Source organism: Rousettus aegyptiacus, unplaced genomic scaffold, assembly GCF_014176215.1.
Source record: "Rousettus aegyptiacus isolate mRouAeg1 unplaced genomic scaffold, mRouAeg1.p scaffold_m13_p_11, whole genome shotgun sequence".
In the NCBI taxonomy this organism is placed as follows: domain Eukaryota; kingdom Metazoa; phylum Chordata; class Mammalia; order Chiroptera; family Pteropodidae; genus Rousettus; species Rousettus aegyptiacus.
The window spans coordinates 6,361,284-6,388,895 of record NW_023416286.1 but is presented as its reverse complement, the minus strand read 5'-3'; the positions used below and the strand labels follow the sequence as shown (position 1 = coordinate 6,388,895).

Genomic DNA, 27,612 nt, shown 5'->3' with positions numbered 1-27,612 from the left:
TAGGCAGGATTCTGAATGCTGAAGATCCGAAGATGAATATTATTTTACACGTGTCCTCAAGGAGGTGTAGTCTGAGGGGGAAAACGGTAGCTAATGTGATGTTATATAATCAGAATCATGAGGGAAGGGAAAGGATATATTTCCCAAAGTATACGCGGACAGTGAATTGTACCATGCTGATTGCTAAACGCTGAACTTGCATTTTAATCCTACTTTACAGAATTTTAAAATCTTTAATATTTCAATGCACTATTCCAATCTAAACCTTGATATTAAGAACTTTTCAGACTCATCATCATATAGACACTAAGCATATTGGAAAAACATGGCAATGTAGTTCAGTTTTACAAAACACCATAAAGATTCAGACCAAGAGAACAAGTATTCAGAAGTGAAAGACCAAGAAAGAGGAAAGGCCTTTCTGAAGCGAGACAGGCTTGAGGGCCTCCTCTGCTAAAGAGCGAGTGTCCATCTCTGGAAAACAGGAATAAAACGCCTTCCTCAGGGGGTGGCCGTGAGGACTGAATGGGACATTCCCGGGCATACAATTAAGGGCAGCTATGTGTCAACACATGACTATATGCTATGACTATGATTCTACAGAGGAACCCCCCATCGCCCCGCCCCCCAAAATAGCAAGAGAATCAGAGAAAAACCAGGAGAAGGACTTTGGTGGTCAGACAGGACAAAGCTCTGCAAAAGGACTGAGTTCGACACGGCCCAGCGGTCACAAACGTCGAGGACCACAATCAAGGGACTGGATAACAAGACCGGTGTTCCCTACCTGCCCCGTTTGATAATGTCTGGCAAACTGGTTAACCACTCGATAATCATTTGCGAAGTACTCCATCAGAATAGAAGGAACCTCAGCAAAATCAGTAGGGCACCTGGTCCCTAAAATGGGGGGAAAAGAAAAAAGTTGGCACAAATCAGATGAACATATTTATCTTACTTTTTATGTACACTCTTTTAAGATTTTTATTTGTACTTGCGATGAACTATATGATAAGCTTTAATTCGTTAAATCAATATTTTATCTCTATAAAAATATTGCGCATATTTGCAGAAAAGTTTATTATAATTCTATATATTTTCCTATATATCAAAAGTAAAACAAAATATTTGCACAGCTGGATAAAACACCTTGTAAAGCGGGGGCTCGCACCTTCTACAAACAAGCTTGTCTTCGGCCATGCTGGGCTACACGTGAAACACAGTCTAAAACATTCTGACACTGAATACGGCATTTGTATTTAATTCACTGAATTCCGCTGCCAAATGCTTTTATCCTTCATTTGTTTTAAAAGTGTTTTATCCATTGATTGCTTCTTGTAATAAAGTCAGTCCTCAATGCAGAAAAGCAATATTTTAAACTCAAAATGACTTAAAGCAACAAATCCTATAAGAGCTTTTTATGATTCTGTCCAGCTCGTCGACAATCTTTTCAAATGTCTTCCCCTCCCACAACATAGTGTGGTATGAAGTTAGTTAATAAATACTGAATGTGAACAACTTTCCAGGTGGTCTAAAGCTGACCACATCTGCCACTGAGCTTAAGACTTAGAGATAAGACAGCTAAGAGTTAACTTTATAATATCATCAAATATGGCCGCAGAACAGCATGAAAAACTGCAATTTTATATAGCGGGAAAATATAAGAAAAATTAAAACTAACTTATCACACTTTTTCAACATGCTGTAATATGTTTCTAACTGATTTTGGATAAAAGGCAACATCCACTCATTTACTAACTCTGTGCTAGGTACCAAGGAGATATTTATTCACATGTACATATAGCCACACACTTGAATTCCATATATAACAATATAAAATGTAAAATGGTGCGAATTCCCCAAACTGACCACTGAGACTTCTTCCTCAGGGAGAACCATTAGCAAGGAAGGGGAAAAAACGCTAGAGGCTTGAGCTGCGCAGCAATGCGAAGGATGAGGCGAGGCAATCCGCGATAACGGGCCACAGCAAAATAAATATTCAAGGGGCGGATCTGCTGAATGAAAAGCTTTCTGCAGTTTAAAATAAAACACAAGTCTTTAAAGAATCGTACTGTAAACGAAGGTCCCCTCTTTATGGCTCACCGGTGACGTGCTGGTAACGGGTACGTCCCAGCATGGAATGCATCGCGTGCCCCATTTCGTGGAAAAGATTCTCCATCATCCCAGGAGTTAGCAGAGTGGGTGAATTCCTTGAGGAATGGGGAAGATTCAGCATCAGAACTACGACTGGGAGTTGATAGTCTCCATCTTCCTTTAACCGGCCTCCGCGGATCGTAAAATGGCAATCCTTTGAGAATCAGAAAACACAATAAAAAAAAGTATGAGGTAACCTCACGGGTTACCTCATAATGAACATAAAATCATGCCAAAATGTATGAGTTCAAATTTTAACTTAATTCTATTCTTATTCTATTTATTTTAGGTACAGACTTTTTTCCCAACTCTTTTTATTTCAGTATAATTTTCTTTTAAAAACACTGAGCTTACGTAAATTCCTTCCTTCATTCACTCCAAAACCATTTAGTGAGCTGATGCTGCACCATATGCTGGAAACAGTGGCATTACAGAGCTTAGATCCGTGCCCTCAGAAAGTTCACGAGCAAACAGCAAGGCACAGATATCGAGCTACTAAAGGAAGGGACACTAACACTTACCAAGCCCCTTCGGTGAACTCGGAAACACTTTCCATACCTAGTGACTTTATCCCTGGAATGTGATGAGCTCTAAACTCTCACAAAGCGAGGGATCTGAAGTAACTCCTCTGTAACAGGTTGAGATTCTCTTACATTTTATAATTTACTCTTCAAGAAAACCCTCTGAGGCAGGAATCTCACTTTTCAGGTAAGAAAACTGAAACTGTGACTTGGAGATGGTAAGCCATGTACCCACGGATGCACAGCTAGGACTACCACATCTTGGATCTGAACCCAGGTGGACTACTAGGGGCCCATGCTCCTATCCACTAACTAGGACCATTCGCCGGCCATTCAAGCAAAGAGGAACATGGGACTCAGTGTCTGGTGACCCAGACTCTGGTCCCCCTCAACACCTGCCAGCCAGCCCTCTTGGACGCTGGTCTGCCTCTACGAGCTCTGTCTTTCCCTGGTCAGATCCCATGGCAGCCGCCCAGATATCATAGGTTCACATCGGTTAGGAGGCTTCGAAACTGTGAATTGCTATTCAGATGTAAGGTGCCATTATTTCTACTGTAACTTATAATCTGGGCTCTTAACATTTCCCATCAAATGGCCTGAAGCTGTGAAGGTGCCTGACCTGCCAGTACACGGCGGAAGTAAAAACATGGACCTCACGTGTTCCACCTCAGAGGTGAGCTGGTGGCCGACGAGGCTTCCGTGTGGACACGCGGCAGTGCCCCCCTGATCTGCGGTTTCCCTTCAATGGTTTCAGTTACCCACTGTCAACCATGGTCCAGAAAGAGTAAATGGAACATCCCAGAAATAAACAAGTCATAAGCTTTAAACTGCACACTGTTCTGAGAAACGGGATGAAGTCAAGCTCCGCCCCACTCCGTGTCTCCCGGGACGTGAATTGTCCCTCTGTCCAGCACGTCCATGCTGTCCACACTACCACTCGTTAGTCACAGAGCAGCCACCTCGGTCATCAGAGACCATATTAACTTAGGTTTTATTACAGTATAGGATTAGTTATTGTTGTTCTTTTTATTATTAATTGTTGTTGTTGTTAATCTCTTACGATGAATTAAGACTTTATCACGAGTATGGTATGGATACGACAAAACACAGTGTATATGGTGCTCGGTACTGTCCACGGTTTCAGGCACCCACTGGGTTCTCCGAGCATGTCCCCCACAGATACGGGGGGACAACTGTATCCTCTGCAGTTTTAAACTAGGTCCATTATCAAGGATGGAAAACGGTTACGAGCTGGGGCCCGTGTCAGAATATCTGGATTCCAGTCCTGGCGCTTCTAGCTGTGTGAGACTCTGGGCAAGGAACTCAACGTCTCTGGCCTCAGTTTCCTCATAATGTTAGTGTCTAGTTCAAAAGACTGAGGTAAACATTCAAAGACGTGACGTGACATAGAAGGGCTCGTAAAAGGCCAGTTATCATTATCACTATCATTGTTACCGTGACCCAGGTAAAAGTGACATCTGCAGATTTCCATGTAATTATTTTCGTAACGCTTATTATTTTTAAATTCTATCCTAATTTCAAATTTATATATTTAGTAACTATCATTAATGACTTTTAACTATCAGGGAATGATACAGATGAGATATAAAGTTCACGTTAATGTAAATTAACTGCAGATCACTTCTAGAGAGGCCAGAGGTTGTAAATAAAGCATCACCTGATGTGGTTTGTCTGCTCGCTGAAAAAAATCACAGTAAATGTATCCCAGCAATCCTTCAGACTCATGGACCACAGCCTAGGAAAAGAAAAAAGTTTAATTTAGGCGAATGGGGCCATCGGAAACTCTGCAAGTAGAAAAACATCCCTAACATAAGAATCTATATGTAAATCATGCACAGTCACTGCTACATTTTATTACTTTCTACACCTCCACATTATCACAAGATAGCTGCTACTTTCCCCTCCTCTCTCGGATGCGTTTGATTTGGGAATTCTGTCCAGGAGAGCAGACCCTCACAGTCTCCACCTCGCCATCTTGACTTTTCACGACTTGAGGATCCTTCCAGAGAGAACCTCACTTTTATGCTTTAAAACTTCCTGCAAGCAGATATTCATCGCTCGAATGAACGTCTGTTTATATCAGGCACCTACTCTGTGTGAGGAACTGTTTGGGCATCTGGGACACAGGAGGAACGGGCCGCGAACTGCCGCCCGAGCCAGGCTCACGCCCGCGGCGGGGAACCTCACCCCGCGCCTGTCCTCCTGCCCCGCGTCGCCTGTTTTATCTGTCTCTATCGTTTCTGAAGTACTTTATGCACAAATAGATTTTTAGATAATTAAGCACAGGGATGAAATGTGGTCCATTCTATCTTTTCAATAACACTGGCAGGCCAGTTCCACACGCATAAAGCATGGCCAGGGGACAATGACACAACTTTCCTTTCTTGAAATATAGTAGCGAGAATACGGTGTGGTAAGCGCCAAAGCAAAACACCACGACGACGACACGAAGCCTTTGTGATGAACAGGGGGGTCAATAAGTGCTCAAAGTCTTAGCAGGAAAAGATTAAAATATTCATACTGCAAATAAAGCAGGCCCTAACAGGACATGGGTAGGTTCTAGGCTTGCTGTTATTAGCGAAAAAGTCAAATTAGAACATGGGATATAAATTAATAATACCTGATGCAAATATAAGCCCTTAAAAGATAGGAAGGGGCTGCGAGGAAAAGAAAGGTCATCGATGCGACGGATTTGGGAATTAACCACAAAGGACACCCGGCATGGCAGGTACAGAAAGGAATGGCACATTTTCCTTTCACTACAATGTGTCGGCATGAAGACTCAACCTTCTAGCAGGTTCCTAAAAAAGTTTTCTCAGAGAACTAACTCTGCCGCTACATGTTTACATTAATTCCAGGCATCGACTGAGTTCAGAGAACAGCGTTTCTTTTATATGCTGTCCCAAATCAGAGGGGGTCATTCGGATCTTTCACGAAGCAGGAGGCGTAAGGCGAGACACCCGCCATTGAGGCACAGCTCGGCTGAAGACGGAACTGCTATAACTCAGTTATCGAACCCGAGAGATAAAGTAACGAAACGTCACACGAGCTGGGATGCTTACCAGCTTCCGAACATCTTCACACCACACCTCTCCTTTCGCAGGCTGCTCCACGTGGAACGAAATCCCTAACAGTCTGCTAAACAAGATATTCAGGCCTTCCATGCACGCGCCCAGGGAGAAAAACGGGCAGTATAGACTGGGCTCGATGTTATACCTACGAGAAAGAAGGAGGTGCAAAAGCATTTTTTGTTCAATTCATTTTCTTAAGGTAAATTCAGATAGCTTTTCATTTAAAATTTAGGATGACAGTAGCTAAAAAAAAGAAAAGGATTGAAACATAAAGGAGTATTTCTGCCTTTCCAGGAAACTTCAGACTCAGTCTGCTCCAGAAGAAAAGCAGTCTAACCATCATGAGCAGTAGGAATAATACTAATAATTAAGGTGGACGGCCATTCCCTAATCTTCGTTCGTTTCAGGTTAGTCTTTCACTGAGTCAGCTCAGCAGTCTGTCTGTCTCGATTACCCACGCGACATACCGTTTTTGTTTCACACATGCTTCTTTACAAAATCTGACCAGTTTGAGCTATAAGGGTCGACTTCGTTTTATGAAATGTGTTATATTCTTAAGATACGTGACATAGCACTAAATAGTAACCAAACACAAATCGTGAGGCACACCAAGTAAACTTACAGTCCACATCTGGAAAAATACTGTTAACGGAAAAATCCTTGTGATATAAACAATTAGATCTTAATTTATCCGTTGCATAGTTATAGATCTCAAATGAAGGATAGCATACTGGCAAGGTTAATTACTCTTTATCCAAAGATGACGTTTCTATGCCCTTTTCCAACACAAACCAAAGCATGTCCTAAATAAGTGATGTAAATATTCGTTTTTGAGTCATTAAGTCAGGCCAAAATGTATAGTCCAGCCAGAAAGAGCGGCCCTAAAATAATAGTAGGTACTAATTTTCTTTCCACTTTCTAGGATTAACAGAACAGATACAAACATACTTATAAAATATGTATGGTCTATAGGCTCATGTCTGTTACTAAACGGGTGGCCACGTTTAGTGCGTGTGCGTACGCCGCGCCACAAATGAGATTTTGGCTACGGAAACCCACAAATTTCCAACTTGGTGTCTGGTCAATTTTTCATAAAAACAGGATCTCAGTGTTGAAAGGGACGTTAGTGGTCCGGGGGCCTCACTCCCTGATTCATCAGTTGTGCAGGTCTTGGGCAAACCGGCAGGGGTGGAAGGGCGTTCGGCCCTGAGGAGCTCATGGCGGCGGGGGAGGAGGGGGTGCAGATAAGTGGACCTGACTGAGCCTGGAGCGAGGGGTGGGGGTGGGGGACGAGTAGGTGCTCGACAAACCTCACTGAAGGAAGGCGTGGACAAGCGCTGCACAGTGGGGCAGCGAAAGAGAGCGCCATGGCTTCGCTTGCGGGGTGAGGGGCAGGACTTGCGGGGTGAGGGGCAGGACTTGCGGGGTGAGGGACAGGAACTTGACTTGTGGGGTGAGGGGCAGGACTTGCGGGGTGAGGGACAGGATCTTGGCTTGCGGGGTGAGGGCCAGGACTTGCGGGGTGAGGGGCAGGACTTGCGGGGTGAGGGCCAGGACTTGCGAGGTGAGGGGCAGGAACTTGGCTTGTGGGGTGAGGAGCAGGACCTTGACTTGCGGGTGAGGGGTGAGAGAAGGGAGGAGTAAGAAGGAAACTCCAGGGAGAAGCCACGGTGTGACGTGTGACGACAGCATGAAGGCGCCCAACAGCCTGGTAACGCCTAGCAACCAGGTGGTCAAACGTGAGAGCTCCTGATTCGGGGGATAAAAGGGAAAAGAGAGGGAGAGGAGACTGGACACTGGCGGTCAGGTCCAGACAGCTGAGGCCCTGGGACGCCAACCTGAGAAACTGGTTTACGCTGTAGGCCTGGGGTCCCCCGACTTTTCGATTACACCCCTGTCGATAATATAATTTTTGACTATTCAGCCTTCATATAAATATATTTATAAGTTAGATACATGTGCTATTGTTCTACTACACTTCAAAACACAAAAGAAACATTTTATAAGGGGAGAGAGAGAGAAATAAATCTCAATAGCCTTTCTAATATTTTACGTGCCCATCCCCAGTGGGTTGCTTATAGATCAGGTGGCCGCTTCTGCAGGCCAGAGAGAAGCGAGCGGGTGCTTCCGGGACGCTGCAAGGGTCGCTGCAAGGGTGACAGACAGTGCGGGGGGCAGACGGCAGGGGAGGCGGGGAGGGCGGACGGCAGACCAGGACGGGCCTGCACGAGCGCCAGAGCAGTGGGCTCGGGGACGCGCCGGAGTCTGCGTTCCGGGACCGTGTGATCAGATCCGGAGCGCGGGTGAGAAAGGATGGCCCGGGAGAGGCTTCTGGCTCGAGCAAACGGGGAGACGGAACCGTCATGTACTCAGAGCGCGGGCACAAAAAGAGGAAGGAGGGAGGATGGGCGTCCGTGGGAGAAGGAAGGCGGGTTCGCGACACACAAATTCGGCGTGCAGACACTGACTCCGGGGTGCCGCCGGAGACGGGGTCGCCAGGGAGAGGCGACGTGGGGTGCGAAGAAGGTCAAGAGCAGTTCCCTGAACTTCCGAGATGAAGGCGGAAAGAGTGACAGAAGAGAGGTGGGAGCTGTTAGAGAATCGAGAGAAAGGGACGCCATGGAAACGGGGGAGAGCGCGCTGTGAAGAAGGGGACGGTCGGGACCTCTGGCCTCTGGTCTGGCGTGGAAGAGGCGTGCAAGGCACCACTCCATCCAAACACGAAGCGAAAAGTGGAAAAGAATGAAAATCGGTAACTCTTCGTAGATCCAGCAGAGAATCGAGGTCACAGAGCAAACCGCAGCCTCCAAAACTAGACAGGCAGGCAGGCAGATACAGTCAAAATCCACACGATTCTCCAGTGCGGACAAGTCTGAGAGTTAAAAACTCCAGGCAGACCCCGTTTAAGGAAGGACCCCCATACTTCTGTGAGTTTTACCTCAAGGAGCCCTACCAGGGGGTCTCATAGTAAAGATCAAGAGAAATTCCCTCATGATTTCAGCAGAAGAAGGGAAAAAGCAGCCATTGTGAAAAACGCCAGAACATTCTGTTATTCTTCATAAGCTCTGCCCTCAAAAGGAACTGTCCTACCAGAGCCTAAGCTACTAAGGGGGAGGGAAATATCCAACCGGAGGAGGCCCCTGTCTCACGAAAGCCGGGGAGCGGGCCTGAAACGCACTTGTGAAAGTCACAGCCAAAGGGCACAGGCTCCGGAAGAGACTGGGACCTAAAGATCGAACGACGAGGGCATCCCCTCCCCCACACGTCACTACCGCATCAGTATGGCGTCCATAAGGCAACGGGAATACAGTCGAAAGAACTGCACGGCCCAGACCATATTAAGTAGAAGTCTCCAGAGAAACTCAAAGACGACAGAGGAGACAAAAAAGAAAGTCTGGCTTCCCACACCGAAGCTACTGCAAAAGGCACAGCCTAACCTCTAGCCAAATAAACAGAGCCTCACACTAACACCCCATTTATCTCAGTTCCTTTTGCCTTGTACATCATGTTTGGCTTTCAGCAAAGAATTTCAAGTCATGCTACAAGACAAAAACACAGTTTAAAAAGACAGATCAAGCATCATAACCAGATTCAGATACGTTACAGATGTTATAATTATCAGACTGAGAATTTAAAACAACTATGATTGATATGTCAGGGGCACAAAAAGAATAAGTAGAAAATATACAAGAATACATGGTAATGTAAGCAGAGAGATGGAAACTCCAAAAAAGAATCAAAAGGGAATGCTTGAAATCAAAAACATTATAACAGGAATAAAAAATGCCTTTGATAGGCTTAAAACGGACTGGATGCGGCCAAGGAAACAATCAGTGAGCTTGAAGAATGTCAACAGAAAATTCCAAAACTGAATTGCAAAGAGAAAAAAGAACATAAAAGCCAGAAGAGAACATGCAAAGAATTGTGGAATAATTACGAAGGGCATAACATACACATAATGGGAATACTAGGAGAAGAAGGAAAAGAGAAAGAAACGAAAGAAATATTTGAAGCACTAATGGCTGAAAACTTTCCAAATTAAAGACAAATACCAAACCACAGATCCAGGAAGATCAGAGAACACCACACAAATCACTTAGGCATATCGTATTTAAGCTACAGAAAAGAAAAAAGAAAAACAAAGAAAAAAATCATCAAAGAAACCAGAGGAAGAAAATCACCTCACCTATAGAGAAGCAAGGAAAAGAATTACATCAGACTTACCTTCAGAAACCATGCAAGCAAGAAGACTGTGATGTGAAACACTTAAAATGAAAAAACCGCAAACCTAGAATTCTGTATCCAACAAAATTATCCTTCACGAGTGGTGAAGTAAAGACTCTCAGACGAGAAAAAAAAATTGAGGGAATTTCTCACTAGGAGACCTGACTTGCGAAGAAGGTCAAAAAAATTCTTCGGGAAGAAGGAAAATGGAATAAGTCGGAAACCAGGACCTACATAAAAGGTGTTGAATAAGGAATAAATGAAGATACAAGAAATTCTGTCTTATTTTTAAATAACAGATAATTGTTCAAAATGATCATAATAAAAATGCATGAGGTGATGCTATCTTGTGGATAAGTTAAACGCATGATGAAAGGTTACGAAAGGCTCGAACGAAGAGCTGGGTACCCGCACTGACTGGAGCAGTGCCGTGATATGTGGAACTGGACTGAGATGATTTGTTAACTGTACATCACATGCTTTAGGGCGACTACTTAAGAGAGCAAAAATAAAGGGAGGAGACAAACTGGAATCATATAAAATTCTCAGTTAAAATCATAAAAAAGCAGAAAAAGAATAGAAGACCAAAAACCAAAAAACAAAATAAAATAACGATGACTAGAAAACAGTAATGAATAAGATCACTGATTAGATCACTGATCACTTTAAACGCCAATGCTCTAACTACAACAAAATACAGAGAATGTCAGAGTAAAGAAATAAGACCCAACAATACGTTGTCTATAAGAAACTCACTTTAAATATAAAGATACAGAGAGATTACAAGTAAACGGATGGAGAGGATATACCATGCTAACGCTAAAAGAAAGTTGAAGTAGCTACATTAATTTCAGTCAAAGCAGACTTCAGAGCAAGGAAAGTTAGCAAGGAAAGGGATGAATCTGGGCATTACACACTGATAAAGGGGGGTGTTATCTCCAGGGAGACACACCTAACAACAGAGCGCCAAAACAGGCGAGGCAAAAACTGATAGAACTGCGAGGAGAAACAGATGAATCCGCCCTTGTAGTTGGAGACTCTGACATCCACCTACCAGATATGGACACACTTCAGCAGGCAGAAAATTAGTGAGGACGTAGCTCAACTCAACAGCACTATTGATCAACTGGATATAACTGACATCTAGAAACTGCTTCATCCAATAATACAGCGCACACATTCTGCTAAATATCACATGGAACAGTCAAGCACACCTTAACAAATTTCAAAGAACAGAAAGCAAACAATGTATGCTCTCAGATCAAAAGGAGATTAATCCAGAAATCAATAACAGAAAGATAGCTGGAAAACCCCCAAATACTTAGAGATTAAACAGCGCACTCCTAAATAACACAGGAGTAAAAGAAAAGAAGTCTCAAAAGAAATTTTAAATATTTTGAACAAAATGAAAATATAACTTATCAAAATCTGTGGGATGCAGTGAAGCAGTGTTTAGAGACATTTATAATAATTAATTCGTTATATTAGAAAAGAAAGATCTAAAGTCAATTATCTAAGCTTCTACCTTAGGAAACTAGAAATATAAGAAAGAGCAAATTAAATCCAAAGTAATAAGAGTGAAAAAACATTTTTAGAGCTCTAGTCAATAAAACTGAATATAGGAAATAAAGAAAAATCAATGAAACCAAAAAGCTAGTTCTTTGAAAATATCAAGAAAATTTATAAACCTCTAGTGAGGTTAACTGAAAGAGAGACAGAGAGAGAAACAGAGAGAGAGAGAGACGGAGAGAGAGACAGAGAGAGAGACAGAGAGAGAGAGAGACAGAGAGAGAGACAGAGAGAGAGACAGAGAGAGAGACAGAGAGAGCGCCAGAGAGCGAGAGAGCGAGAGAGTGAGAGAGCGAGAGAGAGAGAGAGAGAAGACAAATAAACAAATACCCATACCAGAAATGAAAGAGGAGAATGGCACTACTAACCCCAGGGGCATCATAAGGAAGATAAAGGAATATTATGCCAACTCTATGATCACAGATTTGATAACCTAGATGAAATGGGTCAATTTCTACAAAGACAAAATCTACCAAAACTCACACAAGAAAAAATAGATAATCTGAATAGGCCTACATCGATTAAAGAAGTTGAATCAAAATTAATAACCTTCCAAAGCAGAAAGCACCAGGCCCGTGGTTCCTGTTACTCGAAGCTTGGTACAAAGTCTCTTTGTATTTGATTTTTAGGACAGTTGATATTCAAAAGTGGACAATAAAGACACACTTTCTTGGGGGTGAAAAAAAGGGACGTACTCAAGAACACCGAGGCTGCTATGCCCGTGCTACCAGCGCAGCGGCCAGAGCTGTCCCAGGCAACGGCGCGGGCGACCAGAACGTGGGACGAAGGGCGTCTAGGGAAAGAAGTGACGGCAGGAATCCTGAGGAACGAGTCAGGTCCGGAAAACACATAAACCGGGGGAGCCGAGTCCCAGAAAGAGCTTGTGAGCGGCAGAGGCAAAGCGGAGGAACCGGTAAGCAGAGGGATGTGGGTGGCAGCGTGACCAGAATCGCCTGCAGGAGCGGCGGCTCGGCTGCCCAGCCCGCCTGTGAGTGCTCCGCCTGGATGTGCCTCCGGGGAGGAAGGAAGAGCCTCTTCGAGGATGTGGGGTAAAGTTTCACTATGTGTGGGGAAGTGTATTCTTGAATTGATGGAACGGAGAAAAGAGTTTCTATACCTGGAAAGATGAAAGAGAACTGATTCCAGAAAGCTTAGGTCTGAAACCTGACTCCATCACGTACTGCGTGACCCTGAGCAAATTATTTCCTTCACTGTTTCAGTCTGATCGTCTACGAAAACAGGGATAATCGCACCTACCTCACGGAGTTGCTGCAAGGATCGAATGAGGTAAAATACATAAAATACTTAGAAAAGTGCAAATAGTGAATACCCACCAAATATTAGTCGTGCTGATGGGAAAGAGGAGGCAGGGATAAAGGAGGAGGCAGCGCTCCATGGCCCCTGTCTGCACGTTGCCTGTTGATTACAGACCCCCCTCTACCTCAGGGAGACCCCTTCCAGGTGGTCTGTGCAGCACTGACCACTTACAGCCCTAACCCTGCAGCTGCAGGCACACACGTGACCTTTGCCTGGCCAATCTGAGTAGTCCAATAGCACTGACAGCAAACGTTTCTAAACCCTACCCCTAGATATCTCAGCCAATTGTCCCTTCTGCTTAACTCAGTTTGAACTTTGTTTCCATCAATGGTAACTAAAATGGTCTTACCTAATAGATAAGCCACTATTTTAAATTAATAGCTTTAAAAATGACCCCTGTTTAGGCAATACTTGTCTAGATAAATAAAAGAATATTAAAATAGAGCCCGGTTTTGTGAAAAATAGTTCACTTATCTGTAATGATACTGAATCAGGCCAGACTGACCTTAAAGAATGAAATCAAAAGGTCAAGTTCAAGCTACAGACAGAACATGAATAAATAGAAATAATAACCACATAGCACTCCAGCTAGACTATTTGATTGAAGGACAATTCCCTTTTTTATTACCAGATAATAAAAACCAATAAAAAATAAAAGAGAAGAGAGGATTCTGGGAAGGTAGCAGAGTTGGAAGCATCAAGAATCAGTCTCTCCACCTAGACAAGGGCACTGGAAGAATCTGACTGATGTAACTTTTGGAACTCTGGCTTCTGTTTAAGACAAAGGCCAAGGCAAACTGTGGTTAATTTCAGTCAATTTCAGCCCTTAACAGGGTAGCAGCTACCTGTCCTTCCCACCCAGCTACACTGGCAGGCAGCTGTGCACATGTTTCAGGAGCAACTTAAACATATCTTGTGGGACTACGGCAGGCCAAGAGGACTCTGTCGCCCAAATATTGGGGATCTGTGTTCTGACTGCTAATTGTTGCTTTTGATCCAGAGGAGCAGACAAGGAACCAAGCAGCCACTGTTGCTGCACCTCCCTTCTCTGTGGCGAGCTCCTCCCAGTTCTGGCTCAAGTAAGTTCCAGAAAATTTAAAGGACTGGCACCCTTTGTTTCCACCTTCATTTTTCACATTTGCCCTTTTAGGAGCCTGAAATTAAAGACTAGGACATTCAGAAATAACTGCATATATGAGATAAATTAGAAAGTGACTACGTATGTCCAGGGAAAGGCTCAGAAAAGACATAAAAAGACATTCACTTTATACCTCAGGTTGATTCTCAGCATAGAGACAGCCTATACCAATCAAAAACAATGAACGAAAGCAATAACAACAACAAATGCTGGGGAAAGGGAAGAATCTGATTTCCAGAGTTACCACATAAGTAGATTCAAATGTACAGTGTTCAACAGATAAGTCACGGGGCATACAAAGAATAGGAAAACATGGCCCAGTCAAAGGGAAAAAATATATTTACAAGAATCTGTCCCTAAAAAAGATTTAATGGCAGACATATTTGACAAAGACTTTAAAACAATCTTAAAGATACTCAAAGAACTAAAGGAAGATGTAGAGAAAGAAAAAAATAACAGATGTGTAAACAAAATGAAAATATCACTAAAGAGACAGAAAATCTAAAAAGAAACCAAAAAGAAATTCAGGAGCTAAAAAGTACAATAACTGAAATAAAAAATTCACTAGAAGGATTCGAAAGCAGAAAAAAACAAACAGTGAATTTGAAGGTAAAATAATGGAAATTGTAAAGGCTGAAGAACAAAACTAATAGTGATTGAATAAATGTGAACAAAGCCTAGAGACTTATGGGACACCATGAAAAAGATCAATATAGCCACCATGTCCCAGAAGAAGAAAGGGTCAGAGAAAATATTTCAAAAACTGATGGCTGAAAACTCCCCAAATTTCAGAAAAGACATGAATATAAACATACAAGAAACTCAACAAACTCCAGTAAAAGTGAACTCAAAGACTCCTGCACCAAGACACATTATAATCAAACTTTCAAAGACAAAAGGCAAATCTTGAAAGCAGCAAGAAAGAAGTGAATCATCACATACAAGGGACCCTCCATAAGATTTTCTGCACATTTTTCATCAGAAATTTTGGAGACCAGAAGATAGCGGGCCAAAGTGCTATTAAAAAAAAAAAAAAAGTCAGCCAAGAATCCTATATTGGTAAGTGTTCTTTAAAAGTGAAGGAGAAACCGAAACATTCCCAGATAAACAAAGCCGAGGGAGTTCACAACCATTAGACCTGCCCTGCTGGAAATGCTCAAGGGGGCCCTGCAAGGTAAAGTGAAAGGACCCTAGACAGCAACTCGAAACCACATGGGAAATAAACATCTCAATGAAGGTAAATACACGGGCCATTATAAAAGCTACCATTATTGTAACGATGGTTTACGGCTGTGCTTTTTGTTTTCCACATGATTTAAGAGACTGACACATTTCAAGAAAAAGTTATTAATGAAAAATCTATTACTGTAACTTTGGTTTTGTAACTCCAAATCGTGTTTTCTACGTAATTTAGGGAACTAATGCAGTTAAAAAATTTTGATTATGTTTCGGGGTACACAGTGTATAAAGATATAATTTTGTGTCATCGACAACTGAAAAGGATGAGGATGGAGCTGTAAAGGAGCAGAGTCTTCATTACTGAAATTACATTGATATAAATTAAAATTAGAATATTATAATTTTAGAATGTGAAATGTAATCTCCATGGCAAGCACAAAGGAAATAGCTACAGAATATACACAAAAGGAAATAAAGAATAAATTCAAATATTTCTCTACAAAATAATATCTAAACACAAAAGAAGACTTGAATGCAGGAAATAAGTGGAAAAAAAGATTTAAGCCATAAAGAATGACACAATGACAAAAGTTCCTCGTCATCAGTAATTACTTAAGTGTAAATGTATTAAACTCTCTAATCGAAATATGGAGATTTGCAGAATAAAAACATATGATTCATACTTCGTAAGTCATATAAATGTCTAATCGCTTTGTTGTACACCTGAAACTAATATAATATTAAATGTCAACTGTAAATGAATAAAAATTTATATTAGAAAAGCACATGATCCAACTATATTTTGCCTACAAGAGACTCACTTGAGATGCAAAGGCGCAAACAGGATCAAAGTGAACGAATAGAAAAAGATACTCTGTGCAAACAGTAAGCAAAAGAGAGGAGTGGCTGGCTACACTGAGATGAGGCAAAGTAAATTTTAAATCAAAAACTGTTACGAGACAAAGAAAAACATAATATGCTAGTAAAAAGTTCAATATATCAACAACGTATACCAAAAACTTGTACTCAGTGACAGACCATCAAAATATATGAAGCACAAACTGACAGAATTTCAAGGGGAAGTAACAGCTCTACAATGACAGCTGGAGACTTCAATACCCCACTCGCAATAATGGATAGAACAACTAAAACAGAAGCGAAGACTGAAGACAATAAACCAACTATATCTCATAGCCACATACAGAACACTCCACCCAACAGCAGCATACACATTCTACTCAAGTGTGCATGAGACGCTTTCCAGGATACATCATATGTCAGGCCACAAATTAAGTCTCGATAGATTTAAAAAGATAAATATCATACAAAGTTATATTCTCAGACCACAACTGGAGGATGTTAGATATCATTAACATGAAAAAAACAACTGGAAAATTCACAAAGTTGTGAAAATTAAGTAGCACACTTTTAATCCATTTCTCATTTGCCCCGAGAATACTCACTCATCAGAGGCGCCTGTGGCTGCTGTGTTTACCCCAAGATAACTCGCGGATCACAGTCCTAACTTTACCCCAAAGTTTGCCACGAAACATCTCGCTTTTGTTTTTATTTTCACATTGTTCTAGTCTTTAGAAACAAATGACACAATTCTATTTATAGCATAGTGGTATTTCCATTTACAAAATGTAGTAATTATTGATGACCAGAAATGTCAAATCCTAGAAAACATAGCATTCCTACACGGGATGTGAACATCGTTCTTGAACAGTTGCTAGCCGAAGATTCATTTGATGAATATGATTTATGTATATGGTTTCTGTTACATTAGGATTAGAGACAAGTTCTGTGTAGAAATAACTTTAAGAACAGTTTTTATATTTTATTTTCACACTGAAAACCAGTCAGATTTGCTTCAAAGACCATGTTTACGTAAAATTAAATTAACACTGGCAGAGAGCTGCACTTTTTTCCTGAGAAATGGGTTAAACAAACAGTGGATCAAAGAAGAAATCACATGGAAATTAGAAAATACTTAGAAACAAATTAAAACAAAAACACAACATACCAAAGATTATGGGATGCGGCGAAAGTGGTGCTAAGGAAGAGATTTATAGCTGTAAATACATTTTAAAAAGGGAAAGATCTCAAATCAACGACTTAACAACTTAAGGAACTAGAAAAAAAAGCTAAACCCAAAGCTAGCAGAAGGAAGGAAATAATAGATTAGAGCAGAGATAAATGAGATAGAGAACAGAAAAAATATACTGTTAATGAAACCAAAAGTTGGTTCTTTGAAAAGATCAACAAAACTAACAACAAAATTAGCTAGATGGACTAAGAAAAAAAAAAAGGCAAGACTCGAATTACAAAAATCAGAAATAAAAGTGAGGACAATATTACTGATTCTACAGAAATTTATAAATTTATAAGAGATTACTATGAACAAATGTACACCAAATAATTGGATAACCGGGATGAAGTAGGCAGATTCCTAGAAACAAAAAACCTACCAGGACTAAATCATGAAGAGATAGATAATGTGAATAGACCTATAAATAGTGAGGAGATTGAATCAGTAATAAAAAATTTACTGACAAAAAATAGTCCTGTTCTGGATGACTTCAGTGGTGAATTCTACCAAACGTAAAGAAAAACTAATACCTATCCTTCTCAAACTTTTCCATAAAACTGAAGAGAACACTTCCCAACTTATCTTGTGAGGCCATCATACCCCTGACACCAAAGCCAGACAAAGACACTACAAGAAAACTATAGACCAATGTCCCTTATCAATATCAATGTGCAAATCCTCAACAAAACACTAGCAGACAGAATTCAGAGGCACATGAAAGAGAGTATGCGCCATGACCAGGCAAAATTTATTCCTGGAAAGCAAGGATGGTTCAACATATGAAAATTGATCAGTGTAATATGCCACATCCATAAAAATAGCACACGACCATCCCAATTGATACAGAAAACCCATTTGACAAAATATAAGCTTTCATGATTAACACACACACACACACACACACACACACTAAACGGAATAAGAATGTAAGGAAACTACCCCCAAATAATAAAAGCTATATATGAAAACCCCACAGCAAACATACTCAATGGTGCAAGACTAAAAGTTTTTCCCCTAAGGTCAGGAACAAGACAAGGATGGATGCCTGCTTTCAATACTTCCATTCAACAAAGTATTGTAAGTTCTAATCAAAGTAATTAGGCAAGTGAAAACACAAAAGGCATCCACAATGAAGAGGAAGAAATAAAATTATCTCTTTGCAGATTATATAATCTTATCTGTAGAAATTCCTAAAAAGTCTACAAAATACCTGTTAGAACTAATAAATGAATCAGCCAAGTAGCAGGATACAAAGTCAACACACAAAAATCTATTGCATTTCTATGTAAAAACAATGAACAATATGAAAAGGAAACTACAAAAACAATTTCATTCATAATATCATCAAAAAGAATAAAATACTTAGGAATTAACCAAAGAGGTGAAAGACTTGTATGATGAAAACTACAAAACATTGCTGAAAGAAATTAAACACATAAATAGATGGAAATACATCCCTTATTCATGGATTAGAAGATTTAATATTGCTAAAATGTCAATACAAATTCAACGCAATGCCCATAAAAATAAATCCCAGTGACTTTTTTTGCAGAAATAGAAAATTCCATCCTGAAATTCCTATGGAATCTCAAGGGACCCCGAATTGCCAAAACAATCCTGAAAAAGTACTCAGAAGATGGTTCACAATAGCTAAAACATGGAAGCAACCGAGAGTCCACCTACCATGGACTAGATAAGCAAAAGAGTGATACACGTACATACACACACTGAAATATTACTCAGCCTTACAAAGGAAGGAAATTCTGACACACACTATAACGTGGATGAACCTTGAGAACCTTGAGAACATTATGTTAAGTGAAATAAGCCAGTCACAAAAAGACAAATACTATACGATTTCACTCATACTCAGAATAGTCAAAATCATCAAAACAAAAAGTAGAATGGAGGCTGCCAGGACCTGGGGGTAGCAGGGAAAGAGGGAGTTGTTGTTTAATCAGTACAGTTCCATATTTACAAGATGAAAAAAGGGGGCAGATGGTGGTGACGGCAGCAAAACAGTGCAAATGTATTTAAGACCACAGAACTGTACACTTAACAACGATGAAGACAGTAAATGTTAGGTTATGTGCATTTTAACTCAATAAAAGAATTTTTAAAAATAAAAATTTTAAAAGAAAAGGAAGAAAATTTTTATAACTTAAAATTAAACCCTCTTAGATTATATAATAGTCATGTAACTTACTTGATTATCTTTCATAGAAAAGAAACATAGCAAACCTAACAACACAGCCTGTCCACAACCTAAAATTACTCATTGACTGACCTAGTGCTCCCGACACCCATATGTGGTCATCAGGCAAAATTCAAGGAGACAACTTAGCTTGGAGAAAGAAATTTAAGTATGAAATACAGGTTCATATAATACTCTACAAACAACTTCAACTCTGTTTTCACTAAATAAAATTATTATGAATGCTGAAAGGCAAGTGGTATTAATTTGAAATGGTAAGAAAAAACGCATTATAAAGTAATATAAAATCCCTGTTTGTTTGTTTGTTTGTTTCATCTCAAATAATATCCCCCAGCTACCTATTCCCACCATCCAAAGATAACTGATTCTATTAGTGTAAAAAGATTTACATATATGTGTGTATGTATAGAAAATGCCCGTAAGCATATACATATACAGAAATATATATTATATACAAATGTACATATACAGGCATGTACATACATAGATATATTTATATATGTGTGTAAAGATACACATAGATATACATTTGTAAAGATATATATATATACGTATACACGTCTTTATATGTAACTTTATACAAATATAATCATACCATTTAAACTATGATGCAATTTCCTTTTTTTAACAGAAATGTCATTTGAAATCCTCTCCACGTCAGGACATAATGCTCCCTCTCGTTCTCCCTCGAGCAAGTCACCACGACAAGGCGTGTCCTCCCCCAGTACGGGGATAAGGGGTAGGGGACGCAGGGCCAGTGAGAGCCTGCGCCTGGAACAGGAGGACCCCATCAGTGCCGTTGCTTGGAACTGCCCACGCATGGTGACAATCGGGGAGCCCAGGCAGTCAGCAGGCTACTAGCGATTTGAAATGGTCTGTAGGAAACAGCACTCAGCGCCACCTCCCTGCCCTGGTGGGCTCTGCCCGCTGAGCCAGGCGGCCAGCCGTCTGCGCGTCTCCACTGCAGATAACGCTGCAGCCAACGCCCTCGTCACATGGTGCAAACCCCTCTGCAGGGGAGACAAGCCCGTCTGGAGGGTAAACCACAGCAATGGCACTCTTGCGAAGAGTTCGGGATTTTAAGTTTTCAAGTAGGTAGTGCCAAATCCTCCCCAGTCCCCAAAAGCTGTATGAATTTACTGTCATTCTTATTAACGGGGTCCGGAAATGCCTACTGTCCTCGCTCTTGCCAGCATAATTCTGTTACGTTCTCTCTAACGATTCTTTTACTTTCTACCTCTGCCTCTGCGGGCTGCATTTTCTTTCTGGTCATTTTGAGTATTAACAGTCTATTTTTGTCTCTCTTCGTATTTATCTCTATCACTTTTTAAAATACTTGAACTTTTTTCTTTTCTTTTCTTTTTTTTTTTTTTTGGTCAACTTTCAATAACAGCTCTTGATTCCCCCGGCGACATCGCCCCATTCTCCACTCCCCCCTCCGGACCTGCTCCACAGACCTAGATGTACCGGTGGTGTTTTGTTCACTCTCCTAGGAGGAGCGTGGAGCCAAAGGCCTTCCATGAACCACAACGTGCAGCAGCAGCCCCAGGGAGCGAGGAAGAAGAGGCGAGAAATTAAGACACGCTTTGCTTTAGAAAGACCATTCTGGCAGCATCTAGAATGCAAAGATTCATCATTCTAATAAGAAAAGACTCAATATTACAAATATGTTCGTTTTCCTTCAATTCAATCTGCAAAATAAAAACTTGTCCCCGAGTCACAATGGTGGTGACAACAGCAGCAGCTTATACTCAGTGCGTGCTTGCTGCGACACCGGCTGAGCCCTGGATAGGCATCTCGTTTAGGAGCAAAATCGATCCTACGAGGTGCTGTTGTTACCCCCCTGTTACCGATGAGAAAATACAGGTTTACCGAAGACAAGCACTCTCCCCAGCGGTACAAGTAGCAAGGAGAGGGGCTGAGTTTTCGCTTTAATCGGGTAACAGCATGGGCGTTGAACACGAAACGACCCTGGAGAGAGAACTGAGGGCAGTCGTCTGGTTCGGACTCGGGTTCAGCGGTCCCCGCGACGCCTCACTTCCCCTTCCATGGTTTCCGTCACCGGCGGTCAACGGACATATGAAGATATTAAATTGAAAGTTCCAGAAGTAAACAGTTCACAAGTTTTGAGTTACGTGTGCCGCCCGGCTCTGTCCTGCCGGGACCATGAATCGCCCCTTCGGCCAGTGTCGCCAGGCCGTTCGCCATCCCCGCCCCTTCTTTAGTCACCGAGTCGCCGTTACCGGTTATCAGACCTCCTGCGTGAGGTATCGCCATGCTCGTGTTCAAGCCACCCTTATTTTACTGAGTCATGGCCCCAAAGCCATTCGCATGACTTTTATTACAGCACATTGTTATAGCTTTTCTAGCGGAAACATAGTAGGTATAGGGTAGGATTCGCTATTATCCACGGTTTCAGGCATCCACTGAATGTGTGCCCTGTGGACAGGTGGGGACGACTGTACCGATGACATTTTTCACAAATACTTGTTACAGGTAATACTAAAAGAAGCGCTATTCGTGTATCTTTCATTCTTATTCGCATTTCCCAAGATGCTTCCATGAGTGAGAGGGGAGAGAGGGGCTCCGATCGTACCCGCGGCATCAGAGCCCTGAGTCCACGCCTAAGGCTGCACAGTGGCGAACGAGGAGGTTGAGAAGCGCCCGTCCGGAAGGAAGCACGAAAGAGAGAACTGGGGGGCAGCGAGAGAGCAGGGCCCGGGGAGAGTGGAGGGTACGCGCGGCACTGAAGAATTTTAAAAAACGAAACGGTAAACAACGTCAAAACCTGCAGAGGTTGGGGGTGTCGAGCACTCAAACACGTTCCTGAATTTCATGGTTGGTGGGTGGCTGGTAACCCGCAGAGACTAGTCTGGGCGACTGACAGGCTGTAAATCAGATGGTCCAGGTTAGAAAGAGAAAGCATCCGGTACAGACGACCGCGGGCAAAGGCTTGGCAGGAAAAACTGGTAGAGGACTGCGATCTCTCGATCTCTCCGAGGGTCACGGGAGGGGTCAGTATTTGCGTCTGAAGATAAGGGATAGCTTAGCATCTCTGAAGGAAAAGGGGAAGAAGTTAACATAAAGAAAGAGATTTAATGATACATAATGGCAGTTAGAATAATCGATGAAGCAAGAGATAATATCTTAGATTTGCTTAGTGCTTTATAATTTGCAAAGCACTTCTGCATCAAAAATCTTTCATATTCTTTACATAATTCTGTGAGACAGGTGGAGCAGGAACGATCACTTCATTTTGCCTGAGGAAACTGAGGCTCGGAGGGGCTCAGGGCAGAGCGAGGCGGCCTGAGGAAGCCCCCGGCTGAGGCGAGAGTCTTGGCTCTCCCGCAGGCTCTGGCTCGGAACAAGCGACCTGGCTAAGGGGGCCTCGATGCCCTCGGCAGGAAAACGGCGGTCACGCTGCCCAGGCTGCATTCACGACCTGATCCACACCGATACACGCGTCCAAAGCCGGCCTGGTGCCTGGACAAGAGCAGGCCCCCCGGACGTCACAGTGGCTTCTGGCAAGAGGCTTGAGGCCACGCAGTAAACATTCGCTAGTCACCTACTACGTGTCCGGTTCCTCCTCCACGCAGGAAGGGTAAGACATGCCACCGAAAGAGCGGCTAACCCGAGCAATCGGAGGTGTGACAGAAGGGCACAGATGGCTGGGGACAGAGGCGGGCGGTGGCGAGCCCCGCCTGCCAGACAGAGAGGATGAGAATGTCAGGCGAGGGAGAGCTTCGAAGAGCGGGGGCAGCTGAGGTGGGCGCGGGAAAGATGGGTTCCCTGGTGCAGGGGGAGAGCATTCTAGAAGAAAGAGCACGAGCAAAGGCTCACGGGCGTTAACGCCGACACGGCGCGCAGCCTCGGTCCAGCAAGGACGGCCTCATACCTCACTCGGCCACTTCAAAAGCAGGACAAGTCACACACACCCGCCTGCTCCTCCTCGCCTTCAGTGACTGTCACGAATAGGGAGGAAATTCCGTTCCTGAAGAACTGCTGGAGGCGGAGGTCCGGGGAGGCTGCGACAGGTCCCGAAGGCCACGAGGTGCTGCCAGCAGCTACGACCCAGGCGTGAGGCGCCCGGGGAACAGTCCCATGTGACACGCCAGTTGGGAAGCAGCCCAATGCTGAGGCCCCTGCCTCTCGTGCTCGGCTTACATCGTCAACACAGTGTGAAATAATAATACACAGGACACCTGAGCGGTCGGTCACAGGTCACTGAGCCCCACTGCCAAGGGCCACATAAGCCACAGCTCAGGACAATCTTCACACCCCTGTGCTCCCCATGCAAAAGCCGTGCCTGCGGCTACAGCACCAGACTCCTCAAAGTCTGGCCGAGAAGACCTGCCGGCGGCTCTGTCTTCTCTGCATAGACACAACTTACAAGAACTTTTTCCTGTACCACCCAGAGAACCCAAAACAGAAAAGCATGACGGGCAACATGTAAAACCTTACGGCACATCAGAGCCGGAGCCCAACATAAACATTGTAAAACTGAAGTGTATTTCAAGGGTTTCGTTTCATTCCTATCCCTTTCATTGCCTCTAACTCTTCTACAGTTTTACAAGAGTATTACTGATATTTTTTGTCAATATGTTCTACTGATTTGAATCCAGAAATAAGAATCTTTTGATTACTCTTTCTCACAAAGAAACAGGAAGAAAATTATTGTCCACCATCATTGCTAAATGACGTTTAATATTTATTTGTTTTTTGTTTTGGTTAAAAAATATGCTACATATGGGTTAAGAAATTTTCAAAGAACTAAATATATTATAATCAACATGGTAAAAGTAGGCCTTTCTTATTAAGAACAACAGAATTTAGCAAGAGCTCAATATCCTCATCACGAATGCTAATTATCATTGTTATAAGTACAGAAAGAGTCAATGAAAGATTTTCAGTTGAAGAATTCTTCATGTGATAATTTGAGTCTTTCTTTTACATCAGTGTATTCCTGTATTAATGAAGCACACTCTGTGAGTTAGACTTATGTTTCTACCTCTGAATTAAGGTAAAGAAAGAAATTGGAAACCATGTTCAGAAGTCTTGACGTTGAACTTAGTGAAAATAAAACACACGATTAAGTACAGTCAGTGAATCCAGGCTGAAACTGCAGATAAACACAGGCTTCGGTCTTTCCCTGGTCCGTGCAGAGAGTTAAAGCAAGTGTGACAGATAACACATGCACAAACGGCAAGCGCTCACAGGGGCTCGTGGTGGAACGCGGGGAGAGCCTGCCAGGGCACGTGTGTGGGCCAGGGAAAGAGAGGGCCTGAAAAACGCAGCCTATGTGACGAGATTGTCAGAGGAACTATTTTTAACTCTATCAAAATAACACGAAAGAATGTTTTTGGCATCAGGAGTGATTATCTAAGCGTGATTATAAAGTGAGAGTTGGCTGGCATTTTGAAATGTTTAGTCTTAAAGCCACAGGGAGAGCTCCTGTTTTATCTGGTTACATAAAGGTAAGGGAGCAGTAAAAGAACTGAACGATGCTAGAAACCTGTTTACCTTTCGGGTAATTACATTGTACTGAAAATAAAAAAGATCTGTTTTCCTTTGTTTTGTAAAAAAAAAACAGCCATTGCCAGTTTGGTTCTACCTTGACCTCTGCAGGAAAACGGCTCCACCCAGACTTTCTGGTAACCCGGAAGGATTTTCCTTAATCGGATTAGCTACACAGTTTACCGGAAACTGTATTTAGCATAAATCAAAACTAAAGTTCACAAATACGGTACAATTTCATCATCACTCTAGAGAAGCAGGAAAGGGAACCAGCAGGCCCGACCTCACAGGGAAAGTCCGATGCTATGACACTGATGTGGCACTAGGTGACAAAACCCTCATCACAGCTGAGCCAGATCGCAGGACAGCAGTGAGACCTCTACTTGTGACAGTCTCTCTCATTCGGCTTTGTCAGTTATGTCAACGTGCGAGATTAAATAGCCAGATGCGAAACAACGGTGAGACAGAACAGCCAAAAACAACAAGGAAGAGGAGGGGGAGGGGCACGAATTAACATCCGGTGCACGGGAATTATGGGAATCAAGAAACCAGCAAAAGGACACCGCAAGAAAGCAACCGGACCAATCCAAGACGTGTGGAACTTCTGTAGGACCAACCGCCTGGTCTCTTCACCGAGAAGGTAACATAAAAAAAAAAAAACAAAGGTGGCGGGTGGGGGAGGGGCGGGAGGCGTGCCGAGGCGCAGGGGACAGAGACACCAAACAAGACGTGGGGGCCTTGTCTGGCTCCAACACGCCATCTGGGGAGAATACAGATCTGATGCTGTCGGGGAGGCGTGAACACAGACCGGACGTTAGATGACGCCGACACACTGCCTTGAACTTTATTTAGGTAACGACGGTACTGGATTTGTGAAAGAAAATTCCCATAGTTTTTAGAGATACATAATAAATATGTAAGAGTGAGATGACGTGAGGTCTAGCATGCAATTTAAAGTATTTTAGTAATAAGAAGGAAGAAATAAAAGGAAAAGAAAAACAAATGAAGCAAATACGGCAAAAGTTTGATAATTTCTGAATCTGGGAGACGAATATTTATATTTCCCAGATTACGGATATGATCCTATTTCTGTTTATTTTGAAAGTTTTCATAATAAAGGCTAATTTTTTAATTGAAAGCACTACACAAATACTAACAAAATATACAATTTCCTATATCAAACAAAAGGTTTTATTCTCTTGAAATACCACAATACCATCCTTCTGTGAGAGTCCAATGTTTTCTGAATAGTTTAAAACACAAAACATTCGTCTTTCATCATGTGGATGCTCATGAGATTTTGAGGATATACCTTAGCAAGGAATAGACAATACTGAATTCTACTTCCCAGTGATACCTTTATACAAAACAGCACCAAAATAAATAAAACGATTCACTGAAACTCATTATTGGCAGACGAGAAGTCAAGTCCCCAAGCATTAAAATCAAGAACCACGCGTTGGAGTGATACATCAAACAGCTGTAAAATGGTCACCTCTGGGGGCAGGGGCAGGGCGGACCGCTGTGAACAGGGACAGTCTGGGGTCAACCTTTCTGATGTGGTTTTGATTTTGTGAACCATGTGAATATACTGTCTGTTCAAAAATAAAATTGAATTTTAAAATAAAGTAATTTCACTATACTTTTTATAATTTAAAGAATTACTTCTACTCGTCCAAGAAGAATCAACCACTAAGCCTCGAAAAGAAAAAAAAAAAAAAATTAGCTACTCCTTAAGGTTTACCATCAGTCACGCATGAGACTGCTTTCCAGGGTCAAAACCTTCAACAGCTTTAAAACGCGTCAATTTCTCGTCTTACTTCTAATAATCTGAAATATTTAACATAAAAGGACAAAAAAGAAAGAAAGAAAAGACCCTGGGGTTAACTCAAAGAAAAGCTCAAATCGAAGAAAGCCCCTTCTTTGTGGGTGGGGTGTGTGTGTGTGTGTGTGTGTGTCAAGCCACACATTTAAGTGTTTATTTGAAAGTAGAGGAATTTAGGAATTTCAACAAGGATTTAGAAGTCTTCACTGTTTTCCACTCTTCTAACCTCAAACCCAAACTGTTTTCCTTTTTCTCACTCATTACCTGTGTTTCTCGGCCTACTCATGTCAATTAAGGTTATGGAAACCTCAAACCAAACTCAATCATTTGCCTTTTAAGCTACTTAAGATGTTCAAAACCCCCAATTCTTATAATCCCATCTGAAGCATCTCTGCATTCCTTTTCTTGGCTCTTTTACTGAGTTAATAGTAAAATAAAGGAACCAGTATTGAAACTTTAATGAAATAAACTAAAGCCCCTGGTGGAGATCAGGTAGGTTACACCCTGTTCTTGCAACAGCTGGTGATTTCTTACTCAAAGAACCAACAAACCTGGTGGAAACTTCAGTCAACCAACTAGCATCACGAAGACCCTCAGAGGGTCACAATGCTTTTCAACAAATCTGATAGATGAAAAACATCATTCACAAAAACACGATACTCTCTTTACAAAGATGTATCACTAGACTGCTTAATAAGAATTACTGGCTTAGACACAGGTTTGAACAAGGGCTATCAACTGTGGACCTTCAGAGGGAATATACCTGCCATAAAGGATT

At 42.1% G+C, this 27,612-nt stretch overlaps 1 protein-coding gene across 4 annotated transcripts in view; it reads right to left on the bottom strand.

The window, feature by feature from the left end:
• LOC107520897 (mitochondrial intermediate peptidase) overlaps nucleotides 1–27,612 on the bottom strand; it is a 152,915-nt gene that overhangs the window by 89,684 nt on the left and 35,619 nt on the right. For all 4 annotated transcript variants that reach the window (XM_036228458.1, XM_036228459.1, XM_036228461.1 and 1 more), the window contains exons 11-14: nucleotides 5,753–5,906; nucleotides 4,348–4,425; nucleotides 2,098–2,302; nucleotides 785–894 (exon numbers count right to left, since the gene is read on the bottom strand). In XM_036228458.1, coding sequence (XP_036084351.1) covers nucleotides 785–894; nucleotides 2,098–2,302; nucleotides 4,348–4,425; nucleotides 5,753–5,906 — 547 coding nt within the window. The remainder of the gene's footprint in view (nucleotides 1–784; nucleotides 895–2,097; nucleotides 2,303–4,347; nucleotides 4,426–5,752; nucleotides 5,907–27,612) is intronic.